The following is a 24732-nucleotide window of genomic DNA, read 5'->3' on the forward strand; positions in this document are numbered from 1 at the left end:
TAAAATATATTTCTTTTGTTTCCAATTTAGCTCTCTTATCATAATTGTATTAGTTCTGTCTCATTCCTTATTGCTTTAATTTCACTCTGTATTACTGATAATTAATGAATTAGAATTGTAGGGAACTGACGTTAACTAAGCCATTGATTGCCTTCTACATAATAAATACTGTGCAAGAACCTTCATTAACTCCTCATGTTTGTGTTTTCTGTGTACCAGGTATCATGTTTTGTGTACAAAAACGTGATCTTTGTCCCTATTTAATTTTACTACACTTCTTTAATGCATTGTATATCTGTCCTACACCTGTCAGATAAGAAAACTGGGGCATAATTATCTCACCAAAGGTAATGCAACTAATAAATAACAGAGCCAGTATTCAAATTCAGGTTTGCATGATGCCAAAACCCATCCTCATTCCCTTATACCAATTGACTCCCCTTTAAGAATAGAAAAACTACTGATATTATACAAATATTCCCAATTGTATTTTCCCCTTATATTTTTGTGCATTATAATTATACATAATAGTGGGATTAATTGTAATATTGATTTTAATTTCATACATATTTTAATTTTCAGCCTAACAAAAAAAATCAAGATTGCTTATTTGATAGAATTTCAGAAAGTTATGTGACACTTTTCATTAGCATACCTTTAAGACGGAAAGATGCATTTTTTCAGGTAATGGTAGAAATGAACAGTTATGTTAATTATTTTGAGTTAATTAAATAGAAAAAAATAGTTATTTTGTTTAAACATATACAAGAACACATTTTGTTACTTTGAAAGAAAAATTGTCTGATATACAGTAAGTAATGGCAATATTTTAAAAGTTATGCTCTTACTGTCACTCCCCACAAGAATATAGTATTCTCATGCCTCAAAGTCTTACAGAATATTTAGTATAATATTTTGTATGATATTAATAATTTGAAAAATATTAACTTATCCTATATACATTCTTGGTTTTGTTCAATTTACCTACAAATTGATTTATTTTTTTTCTTTATGATGAATCATTTGATCTATTTAAAATAAATTTCCTATATTATACTTAAGAACCAATCATCTGTTACAATAAAATACATTGCATAAAATTATGACTGAAATGCTTGTTTTGATTTTTTGCTGTTATACTAATGAATAATATTGATTAAAATAATATTCTTGAGTAAAGTAAAATGAAGAATGTAGAAATTTTATTGGAAATGTTTATATTTAATAGCTAGCATTTCAATACACAAGTCATATTCAAATACTTTGTTGCTTTGGCAATCTGTAAATCAGAAATACATAATTATTTTAGAATTTGTAAATGTTTTCATTGCTAATGCAGATTTAAAATACAAAGTGTCCTTTATAATGAAAATATATATAAACCTATATTCACAAAGTTTTCAAACACTTATGTTCATCCTTGACCTATCTTACTCACAAATGCATATGTAAAATGTGGTAGCGGACTTGGAATAAAGAAATTCAGCTTCATGTCTGTAATCTGATACAAATTACCTACGTAATCTGCTCAACCTCTCAGGTTCATAAGTAGGTTTTTGGTTACATTAAATGTTAAATAATTGTCATGTGGAACAATATTGTTCTGAAAGATAAAGTAGGATTTCCTTTGCTAATATTGAAATTGTTTTTTCTTATTTTCAGGAAAAAAGTTAATGATTAAAACTTTGTTGTTAAATTAGCTGAAAATTTAAAAAATGTTTTTTTCTAACCATATTCTTTCACTAATATGTCCTTTTGTGGATTTTATATTAATGTGCATTTACTAAGTGTACCTAGCCTATCTACACGGCTTGATAAAATAAGGCAACTTCATCAAAGGACTCTTTAATAAAGGATAAGGATGAAGTGGTCCCATTAGATATCCCCCATTCTCTAGTTCTTGGTCCTCCTTTTGTAATCTAAATGTTCTCCCCCAAGATGTGTGTGTTATTTAATAGAAGATATAATTGTAACATCTCTCAAATCATGACTTGACTTTTTCTGGGTTCCTACTTTAAGTATCTTTTTCCAAAGGAAAATTAGAAGTTGTTTAATCAGGATTCAAAGCCATATTTGAGAACAAAATGTACATACCTTAGTAATTAGACTCATTGACCTATTCTTTCAATAATTCCTCTCCCTGCTTGCATGTTTGAGAACCAGGCCACCTTCCTGTAGGTTGCATATCCCAGCAGGAATATTTAAGTATAGGTGGAGCATCATCTCTTCTTGTCCATTTTCCATTATTTTACACTCATTCAACTAAGTGAGGGTTTCATTGCTCTTGGTTCATGTAATTTATCTTACAAAAGCCAGAGAAACTTATTAATGTTTAAGAATGAAAATATTTTCTTCAGTTCCCACTATTAAGTACATTAATATGAACCCAAACATATTTAGTGTGATGTTTACTTCCCTTTCTTCCAGTGTCTCACAAAAATATTCCTTCATTCCTTATTCACCTTATTCAATATTTTAACTGTTTATATAATCTTATACACCACAGATATAATATGTGATCATTTCTGGTTGTAAAAATATTTATGGTTCATTCAATAAAATTAAATGCAATACATTACAGAGGTTTTTTTTTTTTCTTTTTCTCATATATCCTCCCACCCCACAAAAAGATCTTGGAGGTCTTAAAAGGCACACTATTTTACTAACAAATCTGAGTACTATTGGATTAGGTAACCATATTGTTTCTTATTGCTGCTTTAATAAGTTATTATGAACTTATTAAATGTAGTTGTTTAATACAACAGAAATTCCTTTTCTTAGCTATAGAGACCAGAAGCCCACAGTGAATCTTACAGGGTGAAAATCAAGATGTTGGCAAGATTGTTTTCTCTAGAAGCCTCCAGGAAGAATCCATTCTTTGCCTCTTCTAGCTTCTGGTGGTGGCCCATAATCTTTGGTTTATGGTTATATCACTCTAGTCTTTGCCTATACTATTATCACATTACTTTCTTCTTTCTTATCTCATCAAATTTTGCTCAGCCTTACTTTTCTAATGACTTTTATGATTACATTTAAGAGCCCACAGGAGAATTCAAGATAAATTTTCAAGATCTTTAATTATACCTATAAAATCCTTTTGTCTTATAAAGTAACCTCTACAAGTTCTAGAGATTAGAACATATGTATCTTTTGCACCATTATTCAGTGTGCCTCAGGGACCTCTAAGGACCCTTCCATTTCTAAAATTTTACAGAATTAAGGGCTTACAAGTTGATTGTAAACATTTATCTAAATGAAAATACTAAAATAGTGATATAAATCTCTTTAATATAAAAACTTTAACTTTCTGGATTTAGTCATAACCTGAGAGAAATTTAATGGTTTGGAGATTTGGAAGCTAATTGAATACTAATAGTTCTATAAATTTGATGACATATGATCATGGTTTTAATATTTAAACAATACTGGAGCTGGGATTGTGGCTCAGTGGTAGAGTGCTTGCCTAGCATGTGTGAGGCACTGAGTTCAATTCTCAGCACTGCATATAAATAAACAAAGTCCATTGACAAAAAATTATTTTAAAAAATAGTGATTATATTATGTGAATGCATTGAAATAAGCTCCAATTATTTAAACTTATACTTTTTATAATGATAACCTATATACATCATTTTCTAAGTGTGGATAGCAATACTAAGGTTTATGGCTAATACCAAACTGTCTTAATTATTAATTTCCTTCTTTATTTATTATTTTGTAAAATGTTAACTAACACTTAAATTAATGTAATTTTTCAACGTTTTTTTGGTTCATGCCCCCCAATTAGAGATACAAAGAAGTAATAAAATGGCTAAATACAAGCCATAAGAAAAAAATATATATATCTCCCAAGCTAGTAATTTCTCTGATAGTTAAGATATGTTATATAAAACATGTTTGTATGTTATATAAAATTAACATAATATGACTCCATTTTGGTAGGTATATCCTGATTGTCTGGCACAAGCTATATATGCAACATTCCGGGAAGCATTTCCAGAATCTAGTAACCTCTTTAATGATGAATTTAAAGAAGACCTAGGGAATAACATTTTTCTTTGGATGTCAGGTATGAAAATATTATTTAAGTACTGGTTATTATTTTGGTTCCTAAAATTTGGGGATTGCAGTGTTTTATTTACTTTTCTCAAAAAAAAAAAACAAAAAAAACCCTGAGAGTTCTTTGTCTTAGAAGCATCCCATTTTGAAGCCTAGTTTTAAAAATTATTTTCTTCTGAAAATTTTATCAAAATTAACTACTTATTAACTTTAGAAGCCAAATATCTTTATAAATAGTGAAGTCATTATAAAAAATGGATTGCCACAGAAATAAAATAATTTAATGTGTATATAGAAGACAACTATTTTAAGCTGCTCTGAAGAATAGAAAATTTTTCTACAGATTTGTTATAGACTGAATTATGCTTCCTTCCAAATTTATACATTGAAATTCTGTAGTTTTAACCCACATTACACCTTGTAATGTGACTATATTTGGAAATATAAAGATTTGTTAAAGTGAGATCATATATGTGGGTCCTAGTCCAAAATGATGTGTGACCTTATGAGAAGAGGGAGAGAAGAGTGATGTGAACAAGATGACAGAATAGGAGATACCAGTCATCATTCTCCAACAATGAGAATAACAACAAAACTATTTAGTTTTCCAAGAACAAGAATAGTTCCAAGGAGGGATCAGGAGTCCAACTAAGAATCTGAAGCAGGGTACCCATTCTCATGTCAGAGAAAGTGGATTTTAAGCCAGAATTAATCAGAAGAAACAAAGAAGGTCACTTCACACTGGTCAAGGGAATCATCCAACAATAAGATATAATGACTATAACTATTTATGCCCCATACAATGGTGCATCTATGTACATAAAATAAACTATCTTTAATATTATGAATCAAATAGACCACAGATACAATAACACTGGGTGACTTCAACACACCTCTCTTTCTTTAGATAGAGCACCTATACATAATAGGAGTAAAGGCTCTTCAGATAAAATATATATATATATATATATATATATATATATATATATATATATATATATATATATATATATATATCATTAACCAAATGGATCTAACAGACATCAATAGAATATTTCATCCATTCACAATGAATTCACCTTCTCTGCAGTGCATGGAACATTTTCTAAAATAGATCATATTTTAGGTCACAAAGCAAATCTCAGCAAATTAAAAAATAGAGATGATTCCTTGCATCCTATCATATCATAGTGGTGTGAAATTAGAAATCAATGCCAGTATAAAGATCTAGAGTGGGGATGCTCAGTGAGTAGAGCACTTGCCCAGCATGCTCAAGGCTATGATTTCAATCCCCAGCACCACCAAAAAGGAAAGGAAAGGAAAGGAAAGGAAGGAAGGAAGGAAGGAAGGAAGGAAGGAAGGAAGGAAGGAAGGGAGGGAGGGAGGGAGGGAGGGAGGCAGCAAAGGGAGGAAGGAAGGAAAGATGGAAGGAAGGAAGGACAATATAAAAAACAAAAAACACTCTAACACCTGGATAATAAGTAAATTCACTTTTGAATGATTAATAGATTGCAGAAGAAATTAGAGGAGAAATAAAAAAATTTTACAAACAAATAAGAATACTGATACAACATATCAAAATCTTTGGGACAGTATAAAGGCAATGCTAAGAGAAAAATTTATAGCACTGAGTTCATACATTAAAAATAGATACCAAATAAATAATCTAACATTATACCTCAAAGCCCTAGAAAAAGAAGAACAAACCAACATCATTTTAGAAGACAGGAAATAAGAGCTGAAATCAGTGAAATAGAGAATTTAAAATATTATAATGGATCAATAAAACAAATATTTGGTCTTTTGAAAGGATAAACAAGATTGATAATCCTTAGCCAAATTGACCAAAATAAAGAGGGAGAAGAGTAAAATAAATAAAATTAGAGGTGAAAAAAGAAATATCACATACTCCACTGAAATCCAGAGACTCATCAGAAACTATTTTGAAAATTTATAATTTAATAAGCTAGAAAATCTTGAAGATAATAACACTTTCCTATAGACATGCCCTACCCAAATTGAACCATGAGGATATAGAAAACCTAAACATATCAATGTCAAGAAATGAAATTGAAACAGATATCAAAAGCATTCCAACAAAGAAAAGTCCAGGACTGAAAAGATTCTCAGCCAAGTTCTATAGGACCTTTAAAGAACCAATACCAATCCTTTTCAAATTAGGTAATTAAATAGGAAAGGAGAAATCACTGCCAAATTCATTGTATGAAACCAATATCACCCTAATACCAAAACCACACTTCCAATACCAAGACACATCAAAGAAAAAACTTCAGGCCAATATCCTTGATGTACCTTAATGCAAAAATTATTAATAAAATATTGTTAAACTGCATATAAAAACACATTAAAAAGATAGTGCACCATGATAAAAGGAGTTTACTTTCAGGAATCCAAAGTTGATTCAACATATGAAAATCAATAAATGTAATTCACTGTATAAATAGACTTAAGAATTACATGATTATCTCAATGAGTATAGGAAAAGTATTTAACAAAGTGCAACACCAATTCATGTTTAAAACACTATAGAAACTATAGATAGGATAGAAGGAAATTTTCTTAATGTTGTAAAGGCTATATATGACAAACCCAAAGTCAACATCATATTGAATGGAAAAAAATTGAAAGTATTTCCTCTAAGAATAGGAACAAGACAAGGATGCCCACTCTTACCACTCCTATTCAACATAATCTTCAAAACTCTAGCCAGAGCAGTCAGACAAGAGAAGGAAATTAAAGGGATACAAATAGGAAAAGAAGAGCTCAAATTATCTCTCTTTGCTGATGATATGATCCTATATTTATAAGATCAAAAAAACTTTACCAAAAGACCTCTACAACTGACAAACAAATTTAGTTAAACTTCAGGACACAAGATCAACATATATAAATCAATCATTTTCTTATACTTCAATAGGGAGCCTGCTGAAATAGAAACTATGAAAACTATTCCATTCACAATAACTTCAAAAAAATAAAATACTTGGAAACTCATCTAACAAATGATGTCAAGGGCTTCTACAGTGAAAACTATAGAACACTGAAGAAATTGAAAAATATTTTGGTATATGGAAAGACCTCTTATGTTCTTGGATAGGCAGAATCAATATTATTAAAGTGGTCATACTACCAAAAACATTACACAGGCTCAATGCAATTCCCATAAAAATACCAAGGACATTCCTCACAGAACTAGGAAAAGCAATTCTAAAATTCATTTGGAAAAATAAGAGACCCAGAATAGCCAAAGCAATCCTAGGCAAAATGAGTAATGCTGAAGGCAACACAATTCCAGACTTCAAAATATACTACAGAGCTATAGTAACAAAAACGACTTGGTACTGGCACCAAAACAGATACAAAGCAATGGAATAGAATAGAAAACACAGAAATAAACCTAAATAAATACAATTATCTGATAGTAAACAGAGGTTCCAAAAACATTTGCTGGAGCAAAGAAAGTCTTTTCAACAAATGGTGCTGGGAAAACTGGAAATCCATATGTAGAAGAATGAAAACTTGACTTCTATCTCTCACCCTGAATAAAAGTAAACTCAGAGTGAATCAAAGACTTCAAAAACTGTGCAACTTCTAAAAGAAAATGTAGGCCCAATATTACAATATGTTGGCACAGGAACTGACTCCTTAACAATATTTCTAAATTGCAAGAAATAAAACAAAAAATCAATAAGTGGGATGGCATCAAATTAAAAAGCTGCACAATAAAGGAAATGAGAGTGAAGAGATAGCTTAGAGAATGGAAGATCTTCACCACCTGCTCCTCATATAGGGCATTAATATCCAAAATATATAAAGAACTCAAAAAATTGAGAAAAATAAATATATGCATATGTATATATAATCCAATTAATAAATGGACAAAAGAACTAAACAGAAACTTCTAAAAAGAAGAAATGCAAATTGCTGACAGATATATGGGAAAATGTTCAACATCTCTAGCAATTACAGAAATGCAAATCACAGCTACATTGAAATTTTATCTCACTCCAGTCAGAATGGCAGTTTTCAAGAATACAAATCATAGTGAGTATTGGCAAGGATGTGGGGGAAAAGTTTCATTCATGCATTGTTGGTGGGACTGCCAATTAGTGCATACATTCTGAAAGTAGTATGGAGATTCCACAAAAAAATAGGAATGGAGCCACCATATGTCTCAGCTATCCCACTCCTAGGTATGTACCCCAAAGGATTTAAAATCAGCATACTATATGGATACAGCCACATCAATATCTATAGCACCTTGATTTACAATAGCCAAACTACTGAATCAACCTAGGTGCCCTTCAAGAGAAGAATGGATATAGAAAATGTGGTATATGTACACAATGGAGAATTATTCAGCCATAAAAACAATGAAATTATGGCATTTGCTGGTAAATGTATGGAATTTGAGACCACTATGCTGAGTGAAATAAGCCAAACTCAAAGCCAAAGGTAAATGGTCAAGTGTTTTCACTGATATGTGGAAGCTAGTCCAAAATGGGGGGTGGCAAAAGGGAAAGGGGGGTAAATTCCATAAAACTAGGGAAAAAAAAGATGAATGGACTAGTTGAAAGGAACTAAGAGGGCAGGAGAAGGGACAAGATAAGGAAAGAACAGCAGAATGAATCTGACCTAATTTCCTATGTTCATATGCGAATATATCATAGTGTATCTCAACATAATGTGTATCCACAAGACATTAACTAAAAAGTAAAAATTTTAAAAATTGATTAGCACAAAGAGTAGAAGAAAGGGAACAAGGAACGAGAGGAGGGAGAGAAAGGGGAAATACTGGGGACCAAATTAGAGCAAATTATATTCCATGCTTGTATAATTGTGTCAAAATGAATCCTAATGTTATGTATAACTAAAAGGAACCAATTTTAAAAGCCTGCAGGGACACAGTGGAGGAAGAAATAGAATAAGCACCAGGAAATATCACTGAGGAGATCAGCATATGTGAAATATCTAGAAATGGCTAAGAACAAAGAAGGGTATAGGTTATCAGAATTCAGCATGTGGTAGGTACCAGTGTATTCCCAGAGGTCTGCTCTGCAAAGTATTATGGCAGTAAAGGTCCTTGTTGCCATGGACCTCAACATCCCCCACAGCAGGCACAGACTCCCTGAAGATTTCACATTGGCTATCTGCTTGGTGTTTATCAATACAGATCTTAGTAGCCTGCTCCATAAGAACACCGGTAACATTTGCCATTGAAATAACCAACATCCATTGCTGTTGTGAACCTCCTGGAGCGGGAGGTGTTGCTGTGCTCTTACTTCAACAAAGACCCATTATAATGCTGCCCAAGACCACCACACCCTCAAATCTATGTATTCCCCAGATGTTGGAACTGCTGCCTCTCTGTGCATACTTGCACTCCAGGCCCAGACTCTATGGCAGCAGTGTGCATGCCCATACCCTGCATATCAAAACTACCACCTTATTGAACTACCATGCATCCTGGACCCCAGAGCCATAGTTACTCTGCACATGCTTAAACTCAAAACTCTCACTTTACAGCCATTTCATAAATGTCTATTTTATGGACATCAGAGTCACTGCTATGCCATAGTTACTCTGCACATGCTTAAACTCAAAACTCTCACTTTACAGCCATTTCATAAATGTCTATTTTATGGACATCAGAGTCACTGCTATAGCAGGAGCATCTTCAAAGCAGACTCCAAAGCAACAGTAATCTGCCTGTGCCCATGCCCTTCACCCCAGATCTTAAGGCAGATAGCCATACACACAAGAAATTTAAAAAAATATATAATACAAGAGCACATTACACCATCAATGGAAGAAAATATTATCCAATAACCTACTCAAAAGAAACGGAGATATACAAATTTGCCTGACAAAGAATTCACATAATTATCTTAAGAAAGCTAATTGATCTAAAAGAGAATATAGATAGATAACTAAGCAATATCAGAAATATAATACTTGAACAAAATTAATTGTTGAATAGATAGCCATTCCAGAGTCTGAGCTTTTAAGGCCCTCAATGTTGAGTCACAGCTAGTTTAGGCCCAAGCTGTTGAGGTACACTGCAGAAACATAGACCCTAGTTTTGTGGTTGAATGGAGGGAAAAGTCAAAAAGGATTTAAAAAAAAGAAAATTTAAAACAAATAAAAGTGAAAACACAACATTCCAAAGCCTATGTGATACAACAACATAAAAAGTTCTTTTCTTCTTTACTAATGTGTGTTAATTGGGCATATTAATGGGGATCATGTGATATTTCAGTACATTCATACAATGTGCACTGATAAAATTAAGCTTCCCTTTAGACACCTTCTGCTCTCCTTCCAGCATTGTTATTTTGATAGGAGTTGCATTTAATCTATGCAGTTTGAAAATTTTAACAATATAAATTGTTTGAATCCATAATTATGGAATATGTCAACCTATTAAGTCTCCTGTTTTCAATTTGCAAATATTTCAATAAAATTGACACAGGTACATTAGAATAATTGGAAATAATAATTTAGAGATTATATATATTGTTATATTATACTAATTAGTGCATTATAATAAGTATATTATTATATTTTATATACTATAAGTTTTAATTGATGCTTAACATCTGAGATGATGGGAAAAAACAGGTTAATCGCTATTACTTAAAAAATGCATGAGAAATGAACTTTAAAAAGGAAAAGGTTTATTTGGGCTCAAACATTTATATATTTCAGTCCATGGTTGACTTGCCCCTTTGTTTTGGGCCTATGCAACATATCATGGCAGGGAGCACATGATGGAGTAAAGATATTCACCTCATGACTGGTATGCCAAAGAAAGACAACAGAAGACATCAGGAGCCCACATTCCCCTTAGGACACCTAAGACCTCCCACTAGCCCTACCTCTTAAATGTTTCCCCATATTCCAGTGGTGCCATGGGCTGGAGATTAAGCCTATAACATATGAGCCTTTAAAGGACATTTAAGATCCAAACTATAGAAGGAGGTCTTTAAAAAAAAACCACCTTTTCAAATGAAGTATTAATAACAGAATTTTTCTTTCACCACTTTGAATATATCAAACACTCTCACTACCCCTGTCCTACAAAGTTTCTAATGAAAACTTGCTGATGGCCTTATGAACATTTTCTTATATATGGGGAAACTTTTTTTTGCTTTCAAAATTTTCTTCATCTTTGACTTTTTCACAGGATAATTGTATTAATTATAGAGAAATCAAGCAAAATAAAATTAAGAAAGGAAGCAGTCAAATTGTCCCTGCTTTCAGATGATATGATTTGATACTTAGAAGACTCTAAATACTCCACCAAAAAGCTATGCCTCAGGGTCATACACAATTACATATAAGAGGAAAGGAGGGGTAAGAGAAAAATAATACAAGTGAAGAAATGATTTATAGTAGAGGGGGTAGAGAGAGAAAAGGGGAGGGGAGGGGAGGGGAGGAGAAGGGGGATAGTAGAGAATAGGATAAACAGCAGAATACATTAGTCACTAGAATGGCAATATGTAAATCAATGGAAGTGTAACTGATGTGATACAGCAATCGGTATATGGGGTAAAAATGGGAGTTCATAACCCACTTGGATCAAATTGTGAAATATGATATATTAAGAACTTTGTAATGTTTTGAACGACCAACAATAAATTTAAAAAAAAAGAGAGAAAAGCAGGTCAGTATTCAGCCACCAAAAAGCAGAGAGCACTCCTCTGAACAAGGACAAAATATAATATCCCAAAGTCACACACCCTCAATGATTCACCTCTTTATTCTCTTTCTTCTTGCTCTTTCTCCTCTGGCTCCTCTTAAGATGTTCTCATTGTCTTTGGTTTTGCGCATTTTAACATTACATGCAATTTTATTGTACTTATTGTCCTTCAGGTTCATAGCCTTCCCCTTAATATCTCTCTTCAGAATGAGGAAACTCTCAGCCTTTATTTCTTGGAATGCTGCTTTTACCCAATCTTCTCTCTCCTACCCTGTTATGCTGTTTGCGATCTCCTGTCCGCTTTGCTTTCGATTACACAGATTAGATTTTTTCCTCTATTCCTTTTCTCTTTTCCATATTTTCTTCTTTGATACTCAAGCTTCCTTTTGAATGTTTTATCCTGAACCTATATTATAGCTTAGTTTTTTTCTTCAGCAGGGTCTCTTTATTGTATATCCATCCATTGAGTTCTTAATTACCATTATATTTTTCAGTTCTAGAATATTCACATTTTAGATTGTTTGAGATCTCCCCCAAAATGTGCATCCTTTCTTTCTCTATTCTTGAACATAACTATGTATCATGATTATTATAAAAATCCATGTCTGATAACTCCATTATCAGGGTGCCTTCTGGTTTGCTTATAAGATGCATTGTTTCTCTCCATTTTTATCATGTTATTTTTATTTTATATGCTGGGTTATTTTTGTTTGATACATAACATTGCAGACAGAAAATTGTTATAGTAATTATAAGATTAGGATATAAAATCATTCTCCAGAAGGGATTTACATGAAAGATGTCAAGAGCACCAGCATCCAAGGCCATCTTATCGCAATGGTAGACTGAGATGATTTGAAACTTGCTTCAGTCCGCTCAAGTCAGTACAAAATCAGCTTACTCTTCCTCCAACTGAAAGTCCACTGTTTTACCAGAACTTGTCACTTGGACTCCAATCCCCCTGCCCATTAACCCCCCACCCCCACCCCATGAGACTGTCAAGAGCAACACCCAGATCCTCAGTCTCTAGGCAACTTCTTTCAAGATTCCAATAGCTAAGCCTGAGTAATGCTATTAGAAATTCTGGGCTTACCTGTCTAGGTTTCAATATTCTTGGCCTTGTTAGTTTGCACTGTGTTGTTAGATCTACTAAGACACATTCTGTTATGGTTTAGATATGAGGCATCCCTCAAAAGTTCATGTGTGAGACAATGCAAGAAATTTAGAGGTGAAATGATGAGTTATGAGAACCTTAACCTAATCAGTACATTAACTGAGATTAACTAGGTGGTAACTATAGGAAGACAGGATGTGGCTAGAGGAGGTGGGTCATTAGGGGTGTGACTTTGGGGTATGTTCTTTGTCCTTGTTCAGAGGTTTGCTCTCTGCTTTTTGTTGGCTGAATCCTGATCTGCTTTCCTCCTTCACATACCTCTGATATAATGTCCTGCCTCATCTGAAGCCCTGAGGAATGGAGCCAGCCATCTATGGACTGAAACCTCTGAAATCATGAACCCCAAAATAAACTTTTCTTCCAAAAAAAAAAGAACTGATAAATTTAGCAAAGTAACAGCATACAAAATAAAAAGCAAAAACTATTAGCTTTTTCCATACACCAATAATGAAATAGCTGAGAAAGAAACTAGGAAAACAATTCAACTCACTATACCTTAAAAAGGAAAAACAAAGCTAGAAATAATCCTAACCAAGGAGGTAAAAGACCACTATAATAAAAATGATAAAACAGGAGAGAAATCAAAGATGATGCAAAAGTTAGCAAAAAAAAAAAAAATAGAACTCCCAGAACTGGAAGAATTAGCATTGTTAAAATGACCATACTTCCCAAAGATATCCATAGATATAATGCAATCAACATCAAAATACCAATGTTATTTTTCACAGAACAGGGAAAAAATAAACCCTAAAATTTATTTGGAACCACAAAAGACCACAAATAGCCCAAATAATTCTGAACAAAAGAGCAATTCTGAAAGCACCACAATGCCTTATTCAAAATATACCACAGAGCCACAGTGACAAAAACAGCATGGTTTTATAAAATAACAGACATGTAGACCAGTGAAATATAATAGAGGACCCAGAAATAAACCCACACATATGCATGCATCTGATTCTAAACAAAGGTGCTAAAAGCATATGTTGGAGAAAAGATAGCCTGCTGAACATAGGGTCCTGGGAAAACTGAATATTCACCTGTAGAAGATCAAAACCAGATCTCCATTTCTTCACCTAAACAAATATTGACTACAAATGGATCAAAGAACTGAAACTACTTCAAGATATAGTTACACACATCAATTTCTGGATCAAAGACCTGAAACATTGAAACTACTTCAAGACATAGGTACACACATCAATTTCCTGAATAGAACCTCCAATATCTCAGAAAATAAAAGCAAGAATTAAAAATGGAATTATAGTTAAAAAGCTTCTGCATGACAAAGTAATCAACAGACAACCCACAGAGTGGGAGAAAAGCTTTGCTAGTTATTCATCTGCAAAAAAATTGTTATCCAGAATATATAAAAAATTCAAAAATTACACTGTGTACCTATATGCAAATAAAAGCTATCTTGAAATTTCATCTTATTCTAGTTAGAATGCCTGTTATCAGATAACCAAAAGGATAACAAATGCTGGTGAAGAGAAAAAGTAACCTTATACATTATTAGAATAGAAATTACTACATCCACTATGGAAAAACAGTAGAGTTTTTTCAAAATTTTAAAAAACTAACATGGGATCCAACTATATGCCATTCCTGGGTGTATACCTGAAAGAACAGAGATACCTGCATACCTTGTCTTTATTGCAGCCCTACTTACAATAGTCAAATAGGGAATCAGTCTAGATACTTGTCAGTGGATGACCAAATGTGGTACCACATTTTCTTTATTTGGTCATCCACTGACAAGTATCTATAATAGAATATTATACATTAAATATAGAATTAAATAATCTCATTTGCCAGGAAATGGATGATGCTACAAGATCAGCATGTTAAGTAAAATAAGCCTGACACAAAGAGACAAATATTTTCTGTGTTCTTTCATATGTGGAAACTAGTACAAAACAAGGCAAAAACAATATCAGAAAGGAGAAGAGAAGGGGACTGCGGGTGGAGAGGATACAGAGACAGGGAGGATACAAGTAAAACATGATATATGCATGCATGCAAATATCACAGTGAATCTTATTAATTTGGATAATTAATATAAGCTAATGTTTATAATAGAAAATAAAGGAAAACATGGAAGGAAGGAAACAATGTAATAACAAAAATAAAGCAATCAAAGCATTGCCAAAGGACTTAGAAATTTTTCCAAAGAGAAATAGTCATCATGTATATGAAAAAGTACTCAATACAATAATTATCAAGAGAAATGCAAATCAAATGCTCATTGAAATAGCACCTCAATGGCAAAAAGACTATTATCAAAAAGTCAAAATATAATAATAGTCTTTGGGGATATAGAGAAAAGGTAACCATTGTGCATTTTGTTATGCCAGACACTATTGGAGGTTACTCAAAAAATTGACAATAGAATATGATCCAGCAGTTATACTTCTGAGTATATATCCAAAGGCAATAAAATCACTGCCTCAAAGAGATCTGCACTCCTGTGCTCACCACAGCATTATATATTCCTAAAGTGCAAGAGTAAAAGAGCAAAGGAAATAATCAAGAACTTGGACAGAGTGCCTAAAGAATGGGAGAAAAATCTTTGCCACCTGCAACTCAGATGGAGCATTAATCTCCAGGATATACAAAGAAAAAAACCTTAACACCAAAAACCAAAAATCCAATGAATAAATGGGCAAATAAACTGAACAGGCACTTCACAGAAGAAGAAATATGAATTTTCAATAAATATATGAAAAGAATGTTGAACATCTCTAGCAATTACAGAAATGCAAATTAAAACTACACTGAGATTCCATCTCACTCCAGTCAGAATAACAATTAAAGAATACAAGCAACTAAGAACAGAGTAGGGACGAAGAGCATGAGAAGAAGATTAACATTAAACAGGGATGAGAGGTGGGAGGGAAAGGGAGAGAGAAGGGAAATTGCATGGAAATGGAAGGAGACCCTCAGGGTTATACAAAATTACATACAAGAGGAAGTGAGGGGTAAGGGAAAAATAATACAAGGGGGAGAAATGAATTACAGTAGAGGGGGTAGAGAGAGAAGAGGGGAGGGGAGGGGAGGGGAGGGGGGATAGTAGATGATAGGAAAGGCAGCAGAATACAACAGACACTAGTATGGCAATATATAAATCAATGGAAGTGTAACTGATGTGATTCTGCAATCTGTATACGGGGTAAAAATGGGAGTTCATAACCCACTTGAATCGAAGTGTGAAATATGATATATCAAGAACTATGTAATGTTTTGAACAACCAACAATAAAAATTTTAAAAAAAAGAATACAAGCAACAATAAATATTGGTGATGATGTAGGGATATAGGTACATCCATACATTGCTGGCGGGACTGCAAATTCGTGCGACCACTACAAAAAGTAGTATGGAGATTCCAGAAAACTTGGAATGGAACGCCATTTGACCCATTTATCCCATTCCTCAGTTTATGCGCAAAGGCTTAAAATCATACTATAGTGATGCAGCCACATCAATGTTTATAGTAGCTCAATTCACAATAGCTAAGCTATGGAACCACCCTAGGTGCCCTTCAACAGATGAATGGATAAAGAAAATGTGGTATATATACACGATGGAAATTATTCAACCATAAGTAAGACTGAAATTATGGCATTTGCTGGTAAATGGATGGAACTGTAGAAAATGCTAAGTGAAATAATCCAATCCCCAAAACCAAAGGCCAAATGTTTTCTCTGACATGTGGATGCTGACACACAATAAGGGTGATAGAAGGGAAAATGGGACGGGGGGGTGAAGAAGAAAAGTTCATTTGATAATACAAAGAGGAGTGAAGGGATGGAAGGGGAAGAGAAATAGGAAAGACAGTACAATGAATTGGACATATCTTTCCTATGTTTATATATGAATACATGACCAGTGAAATTCCACATCATATACAACCACAAGAATAGGAATCTTAATTAGAATAAGTTATATTCTGTGTATGTATAATGTCAAAATATACTCTACTGTCATGAATATCTAAAAAGATCAAAAAAAATAGTCAAACTGGGCAGGGTGACTCATGCCTATAATTCCAGCAGCTTGGGAGGCTGAGGTAGGAATATCTCAAGTTCAAAGCCAGCTTCAGCAAAAGCAAGGCACTAAGCAACTCAGTGAGACCCTGTCTCTAAATAAAAAATACAAAATAGGACAGGGGATGTGGCTCAGTAGTCGAGCACCCCTGAATTCAATCCCCAGTACCCCTCTTTCCTCCCAAAATAGTCAAGATGTAGAAATGACAGTTTCTGTCATTGGATAATGGATAAAGAAATTGTCACGCACACACACACACACACACACACACACACACACACACCAAATTTGCTACTTGATCATAGTGAATGATTCTTTCACTGTGCCACTAAATTCAGTTTGATGAAGATTTTTTCCTTCAATATTCTTCTTAAGAGATTCAGCCTGCAGCTAACTTGCTTTGATGTTTTTCTATATTGAGATACACACACACACACACACACACACACACACACACACAGAACTATTTTATTCAACCTTCAAAACAAAGGAAGTTCTGCCATCTTCAACAACAACATAGATGGACCTAAAAATATTATTATGCCAAGTAAATTTAGCTTGATACAAAAATACAAATACTACATGATCTCACTAAAGTTGGAGTCAAACTCAATGAAATAGAGAATAGAAGAGTGCTTACCAAAGACCAAGGAATAAGGAGTATGGGGAATGCTTAATTAAAGAGTTAATTTGCATTTATAAGATAAAAAAGTTCTGGAGACCTAATGTACATGATGACTATGGTTGATGATACCATGTCACATCCTTGAAAGTTTCTGAGAAGTATATCTTAAGTATTCTCACACCAAAATAGAAAGGTAACTAGGAGATGATAAATGTTAATTAATTTGATTGTAACAATAATTTCACACTGTATACATATATACAAATACATTGTACACCTTGAATATGGATAACTTTTATTTGTTAATTTTACCTCAATAAAGAGGGAAAGGCAGAATGTATGTATATATACAAAGGGTCACATGAGGACACGTTAAGAAGGTAACCATCTGCAAGCTAAGGAGAGGCCTTGAGAGAAACCAAACCTGCTAACACTTTGATCTTGGATGCCAACTTCTACAAGTGTGAGGAATTTTCTGTTGTTCAAGTCCACCCAGCCCATGGTATTTTATGCCAATCCTAAAAAACTAGTACAGATTTTTTAATTCAAAAGAAAAAATATTGGTGAAATTTTAAATTAAATGACAAAAAAAAGGGAACAGAGCAGACAAAAATTATAACCCAAACTTCTAACATTGTTTTCTAAAAATAAAGAAACAATCATAAGTGTGATGGGGAATAGAGTTTGGAAATATAAAAACAATTCATGTATATGCTGTATATAAGAAACTCACTTTAAATATAATGATATGTGTAGTTTAAAAGTAAAAGCATTGTACACTGGTTCAAACCCATGTAATTTTAAATCACAGAGAATGAACGTTAAAATAAATGAAAATTTTAAGGAATCAATGAAGAAGACAGGGTAATACTAGATGGAATGCAGAATGTAAGAAAATAATTTAATGCTGGGGTTGTGGCTCAGTGGTAGAGCATGTGTGAGGCACGGGGTTCAATCCTCAGCACCACATTAAAAAATAAATAAAATAAAGGTACTGTGTCCATCTCAACTTTAAAAAGAAAGGAATTTAAATGTATAACAAATTTATAATATAACTTTACAAAAAGAATTAGGGGGGGAAAGGGAGCTTACTATGTAACTGCAAAATGGTGTTTTGATTAGAAAAACTGAAGACAAAATAAATTATATATGAAAACTGTACTTTAGCTAGTAAAATTAAGGAAACATGAATTAACAATCTTAAACTGCTTCATTCATAAACTTGGGCTCAACAAACAAGTAAATGATGGTGGAGGCAGGTTCTTACAATTATAAAGCAAAGTTACAGCTAAGCAAGAGACAAAGGCCAGAATTAAACATGTAAGTACTGAATTAGAGTTGAAAACATTGGTATGATCTTATTTCAGCTTGTTATAAATATGAATAGATAGATTAAAAAGTAATTATGCATATTTATAAAAAAATCACTGAAATAAAAGACTATATCTTGAAAAAATGAACTATCTGGCTCCTTGAGTAATTCTTTCTTCATCTTTAATTTCCATTAACTTAACTAATATATTAAAAGATAATATATTTTTTCAATGTTTTGGTACTGAGGATTGAACCCAGGGGCACTTTACCACTGAATTACATCCCAGCACTTTTTATTTTTTATTTTGAGACAGAGTCTTGCTTAGTTGCTTAGGATCTTACTAAGTTGCTAAGGCTGGCCTTGAATTTGCAATCCTCCTGCCTCAACCTCCTAAGTCCCTGGGATTACAGACATGCCTCACCATACCTGGCCTGTCATTAAATTCTATCTCAGTCTTCTTTCATGTTCATTTGCTGTTCTTTTTAAACTTTTAGAACTGAAAACTTTGTACATTATTTTCATATTTCCCTGTTTAGTAATAGAAGCTGCTAATGCTATGAATTTACCTATGAATATTTCCTGAGATTTCACTATAAAGTTCTAACTACAGGTATCCTTCATAATCTGAAGCTAATTTATTTCTGAAAATGTATCAAAAGTTTTTTTCAAAAATTGGGAGCTGACATTCCAGTTTAACTAAGAAGAATAGCAGTGTGCTTCCAAACCATACAAAAATGCTGACCAACTTCCCCAAATATCATTAAAACACATGTATCTATATAATAACCCACCAAGAAATTCTTCATAATATCAGTCACTTAATAAATTAAATACCTGTTTAACCAATAATAAACTAAATACATTTGTGTGCAACATTCAACAATATAATATGAAATTGGAAATAGAGAAGTGATGAAATAAAAAATGAGTAATGAAGTAATATGGTAAAACATACTGAAGATATTATCTAAATTAGGACAGGGTTGCTTATCTCTTCAGATGCTTGGCAGAAACACTGGGACACTTGGAGGACTAAATTTACAGGCTAAAAGAAGGGAATATGATAGTGATAATGCACACTTTCATACAACATAAGTATGAGACATGATCCTATATAGAGAACAGCTGACGTACAACTGCAGCATTAACTATATACTCTCACCCAGAGTCCCAAGCAATTTACAGATTTTCACAATGAATCAGTCATTTTTATGGCTTTTGAAGAAAGAGAATATGGATTTGCAAGTTGTTACAGAGAATATTCAAATAACAAAGAATATATGGGTAATATTTATTTGCTTACTCTTTAAAAATTGTTTTTCACTTTCTATTGTTACTTATTTAAAATTATTCTATTGAAGTCTAATATACATCAAATGCAGAACATAAGTCTCAAGTATTTAACATGATTTCATAATATGTACATGTATAAGTGCAAATATATATATAAATGAAATCACCATATACATAAGGACATAGAACTTTTCCTGCAAGTACCTGCAATTTTGATTTGTTTTCACCTGAGTCATATAAAATAGTGTTTTTAATAGCAAAGTCTTTTGTATTTATACTTCAGTTATTAATGTCTACTTATTGTATTATCTTAAACACCATGGTTTGGATCTTATTTGTATTTTGGGATTTATTGAGTTATTCTTCTTACAGAATAATACATAATAGAATATTATAAAAGGTAGCTAGCGACTTGAAAACAAAGATATGCTCTCCATAGAAAATAGAATTTTTTAATGTATAGTGTAGTTCTATATAGACTGCTATATATGTGTGCTTCTATACAATTTTCTTTATATTTCCAGTGTTTCAATATGTGTTTTATCTTTGCTAAATGAAAAATTCCTTTTATTCTCTTAAAAATCATGTGAGAGTCAGACATGGTGGCACACAGCTACAATCCCAGCTATTGGAGAAGTTGAAGCAAAAGGATCACAAATTCTAGAGCAGACTGGCAACTTATCAAGACCCTGTCTCAAAATAAAAGTTTAAAAAGGAGTTTGAGACTAGTTCAGTGCTTGAGCCTTTACCAGGAATTCATGAGACCCTGATTCAATCCCTAGTTCTTCAATAAATAAGCAAGTCATGTGAGACAAAAGAGAAATTTTGTCTTTTTTGTCTAACATAAATCTTCATTTGATGCAATTTAGATACACTTTTTTTTACAATAAAAAATTTTAGGTATTTTAGCCACTTATAATTAACACTGGTTAGATTTTTTTTCTACCCTTTAATTATAGCTCTACTGCTGCAGAGACAAATTGATTTAACTTTACCCTTTGGGATGCCAAAGTTGATATTTTTCTTATAATCTTTTTACCCTCTTGCCATGATAATTTTGATTTCTTTGTATTACCTTTTCCAGTTGTAGTCTTATAAAACTTCCTGAAACAAGAAACACTTTGTTTACTTTAGTTGAAACAGCTTTTTCTGTTATTTATGAAACATTAGTTTTGTACATTAGTGTTCTTGCTTTGCTCTTGGCAGTCTGCTGAGGAATGAGAAGTATAATTTGAAGACTTATAGGAATGACCAAAAGTAAACATTCCCAACTGTATTTACCAGAGGGTCTCAGAGTCTTTCCTTATGAAATTCCTGGCTACTTGCTTTTGCTTCATCTTAATCTGTTCTGTACCTTCTTCCCTAATTATATAATAGAAACCAATTAAAAGACGAATTGCACAAGAAGTATTAAAATATATTTGTGGATATAATGATATATAGATATAAAATCCTATCTATATATTGATATAACAATTTTGAAATGACAGAAACTAAGAACAGATTAGTAGCTATCAAGTGTTCCAGGTGGGGGATAACAGAAAAAAGGAAGGGAAGAGATTAAGGATGGCAATTCAAGGGATCATTGTGATAGACCTATTCTGGTTTTGTTGTTGTTGTTGTTGTTGTTGTTGTTTGAGATAGGGGCCCATCAAGTTTCTTAGGGCCTCACTTGTTAGGGTCTGTAAACAAGTCAGGATGGCGCCTGGCATTTTGCCAGAGGGAGTGGTTTGTGAAGTAACGCCAGTGAGCCATTAAATGTGGAGATTCCTTATTGGTTGACTGCTGTATCTAGTTTATGTTAATTAAGATAAGCTGTGTCGAATGTATATATACCCCTCCTGTCCTACAATAAATGGCTCCCACTCCTGCTGTATCAATGTACACAAGTTGTTTGTCACCCCCACCCCCCACCCCCCCCCCCCCCCCGTTACTTTGCTGCAGCTGGACTGCGGCACTCACTAAGTTGGCTTTGAATTCTTTGCCCTCCTGCCTCAGGCTCGAAAGCATAAATGATAAAGCAAACTGATACAAAAGGATTCAGTAAAATAGCAGTATTTATTTATTTTTTATTGGTTGTTCACAACTTTACAAAGCTCTTGACATATCATACTTCATACATTAGATTGAAGTGGGTTATGAACCCCCAATTTTACCCCAAATGCAGATTGCAGAATCACTTCGGTTACACATCCACAATTTTACATAATGCCCTATTAGTAATTGTTGTATTCTGCTACCTACCTTTCCTATCCCCTACTATCCCCCCAAAATAGCAGTATTTAAAGTTTACATGAAAAGATCAGTAGTCTTTATATACACAAAGAATAACCAGTTAGCATAATTGTAAAGGAAACCCCACTTATAAGTAAAATACTTGAGAAGATTAAATTCTTGGCAATAAACTTAACACTATTTATGCAAAATCTATATGAACAAAACATTAAAACACTACTGAAGGACACTAAAATAGACTTAAGGGTAGGTGATTAAAAAAAAAAACAGGTACATCAATGCCATGGAATACATACTACTCAGAAATTTTTAAAAAATGGACTTTTGACCAATGCAACAACTTGAGTGAATCTACAGAGAATTATGCTGAGTGAATAAAGTCAATCTTAAAAGGTTACATATCATTTGATTTTATTGATATAACAATTTTGAAATGACAGAAACTACGAACAGATTAGAAATTAAGAACAGATTAGTAGCTATCAAGTTTTCCAGGTAGGGGATAACAGGAAAAGGAAGGAAAGAGGTTAAGGATGATAATTCAAGGGATCCTTATTATATTTATTTATTTGTTTTTATTTATTTATTTATCTTGAAACAGGGTCCCGCTAAGTTTCTTAGGGCCTCACTAAATTGTAGACTTTGGCTTTGAATTCTCTGCTCTCCTGCCTCAGGATCCCAAGTCTCTGGGATTACAGGTGTATGCCACCATGCTCAGTTGTTTTGTATTTTTAGTTTATCAATATCTATATCCTGGTTGTGATATTACACTATAGTTATGCAAAGTGTTACCATTCTAGGAAGCTACAAAGAGTACAGAGCTCTCTCTGTAGTATTTCTTTCAGCTATGTGTTAATCTATAATTATCTCAAAGAACTAGTTAAATTTTAAAAAATTTCAAAACAACATTTTCTTAAGATAAAAGGCAATGATGCCTGTGGGAGCATAAGTCAATAGAATGATTTTGATCAACTGCCAGTATCTACTAAAGCTAAATTTATGCATATGTTTGACCCAGCACATTTATGACTCCCAGGTACATGCCCCACAGAAATGTGCGTATGTCTATACACCAAAGAAAAGTAAAAAATGATCATAGCATACCTATCTATAATAATGATAGAAACTATCCAAATTCCCATCAATAATATGAAGTTTAAATGAATTGTGAAATATTTATATAGTGAAATATTATAAACAATAAGAATTAACAAACTATAACTATATGCAACACTGAGTAAATTACACAAACACAGTCTGTGCAAGTCAGACAAAATATAGTAAATCCTGTATGACTTTATTTACATAAAGTTTAAAACTTGATAGAACTAAACTTTTGTGTAAAAATAATGGATACCCTTGAGAATTTATAACAACTAGAAAGGAGGGATTTTAGGAGCTTTGTTACATAGGCTCCATGCATTAAATTTGTAAAATTTCATTGAGCTGTACATTGTTAATTCATTTTTAATATTCATATGCATCAATACAAAGATAAGTAGCAACTACATTATAGCCTCTATGATTTATTTACTCATGAATGTATTTATATATATTTTTTCTTACATTGCTTTCTCTCACAGTGCAAATCTATCAATCATTACATGTTTTTTGAGTCTGTTTTCATAAATAATCTTTTTAACTTTTACTGTTTTTATCCCTCATTTGTGACTAATTATTTTGGATTGGTTGGAACACTTGTTGGAAAAAAAATCTAAAAACATGTTTTTCTTATTTTTTTTATTGAGGAAATGTTTACGTTATTGCTCTAAAATACTGAATTCAATGTTCTCCTCTTTAATATATCACACTTCCTTTTTCAGAATGAATTAATAACTTTCTAAGTCTTTTTACATTATACTGAGTTACATTACTTGCATTATCAATTGACTTTATTTTTTGGATAATTTTTTTCACAAGCAAACTTTTCATTACCAAAGTTATTTGTACATAATAAGGGAAAGAAGAGCATCAAAGATTGTATTAGTTTTGTTTCTTTTTTTTTTTTTTGAAGGATTTAAAAGATTTTTTTAGTCATACATGACAGCAGAATGTATTTTGACATGTAATACATACATGGACTGTACATATATCAATCATATTGTCTGTTCTATTAAAGATTGTATTAGTTTTCTATTGCTGCTATAGCAAATTACTGTTTAGGGATTTTAAAAAATCCAAATTTATTATCTTACACTTGTGGAGTAAGAAGTCCAAAATGAGTCTCAGCAAACTAAAATCAAAATGTTGATAAGATTG

At 32.6% G+C, this 24732-nt stretch overlaps 1 protein-coding gene across 1 annotated transcript in view; it reads left to right on the forward strand.

Annotated features, from left to right (window-relative positions):
- The window catches only part of FAM227B (family with sequence similarity 227 member B), a gene marked incomplete at its 3' end in the record, with an annotated part of 73830 nt that overhangs the window by 37390 nt on the left and 11708 nt on the right, over positions 1 to 24732 (forward strand). Inside the window, exon 6 of the mRNA XM_081292869.1 lies at positions 3943 to 4069. Coding sequence (XP_081148995.1) covers positions 3943 to 4069 — 127 coding nt within the window. The remainder of the gene's footprint in view (positions 1 to 3942; positions 4070 to 24732) is intronic.

Source organism: Spermophilus citellus (genome assembly GCF_964194105.1).
Source record: "Spermophilus citellus genome assembly, chromosome: 4".
In the NCBI taxonomy this organism is placed as follows: Eukaryota; Metazoa; Chordata; class Mammalia; order Rodentia; family Sciuridae; genus Spermophilus; species Spermophilus citellus.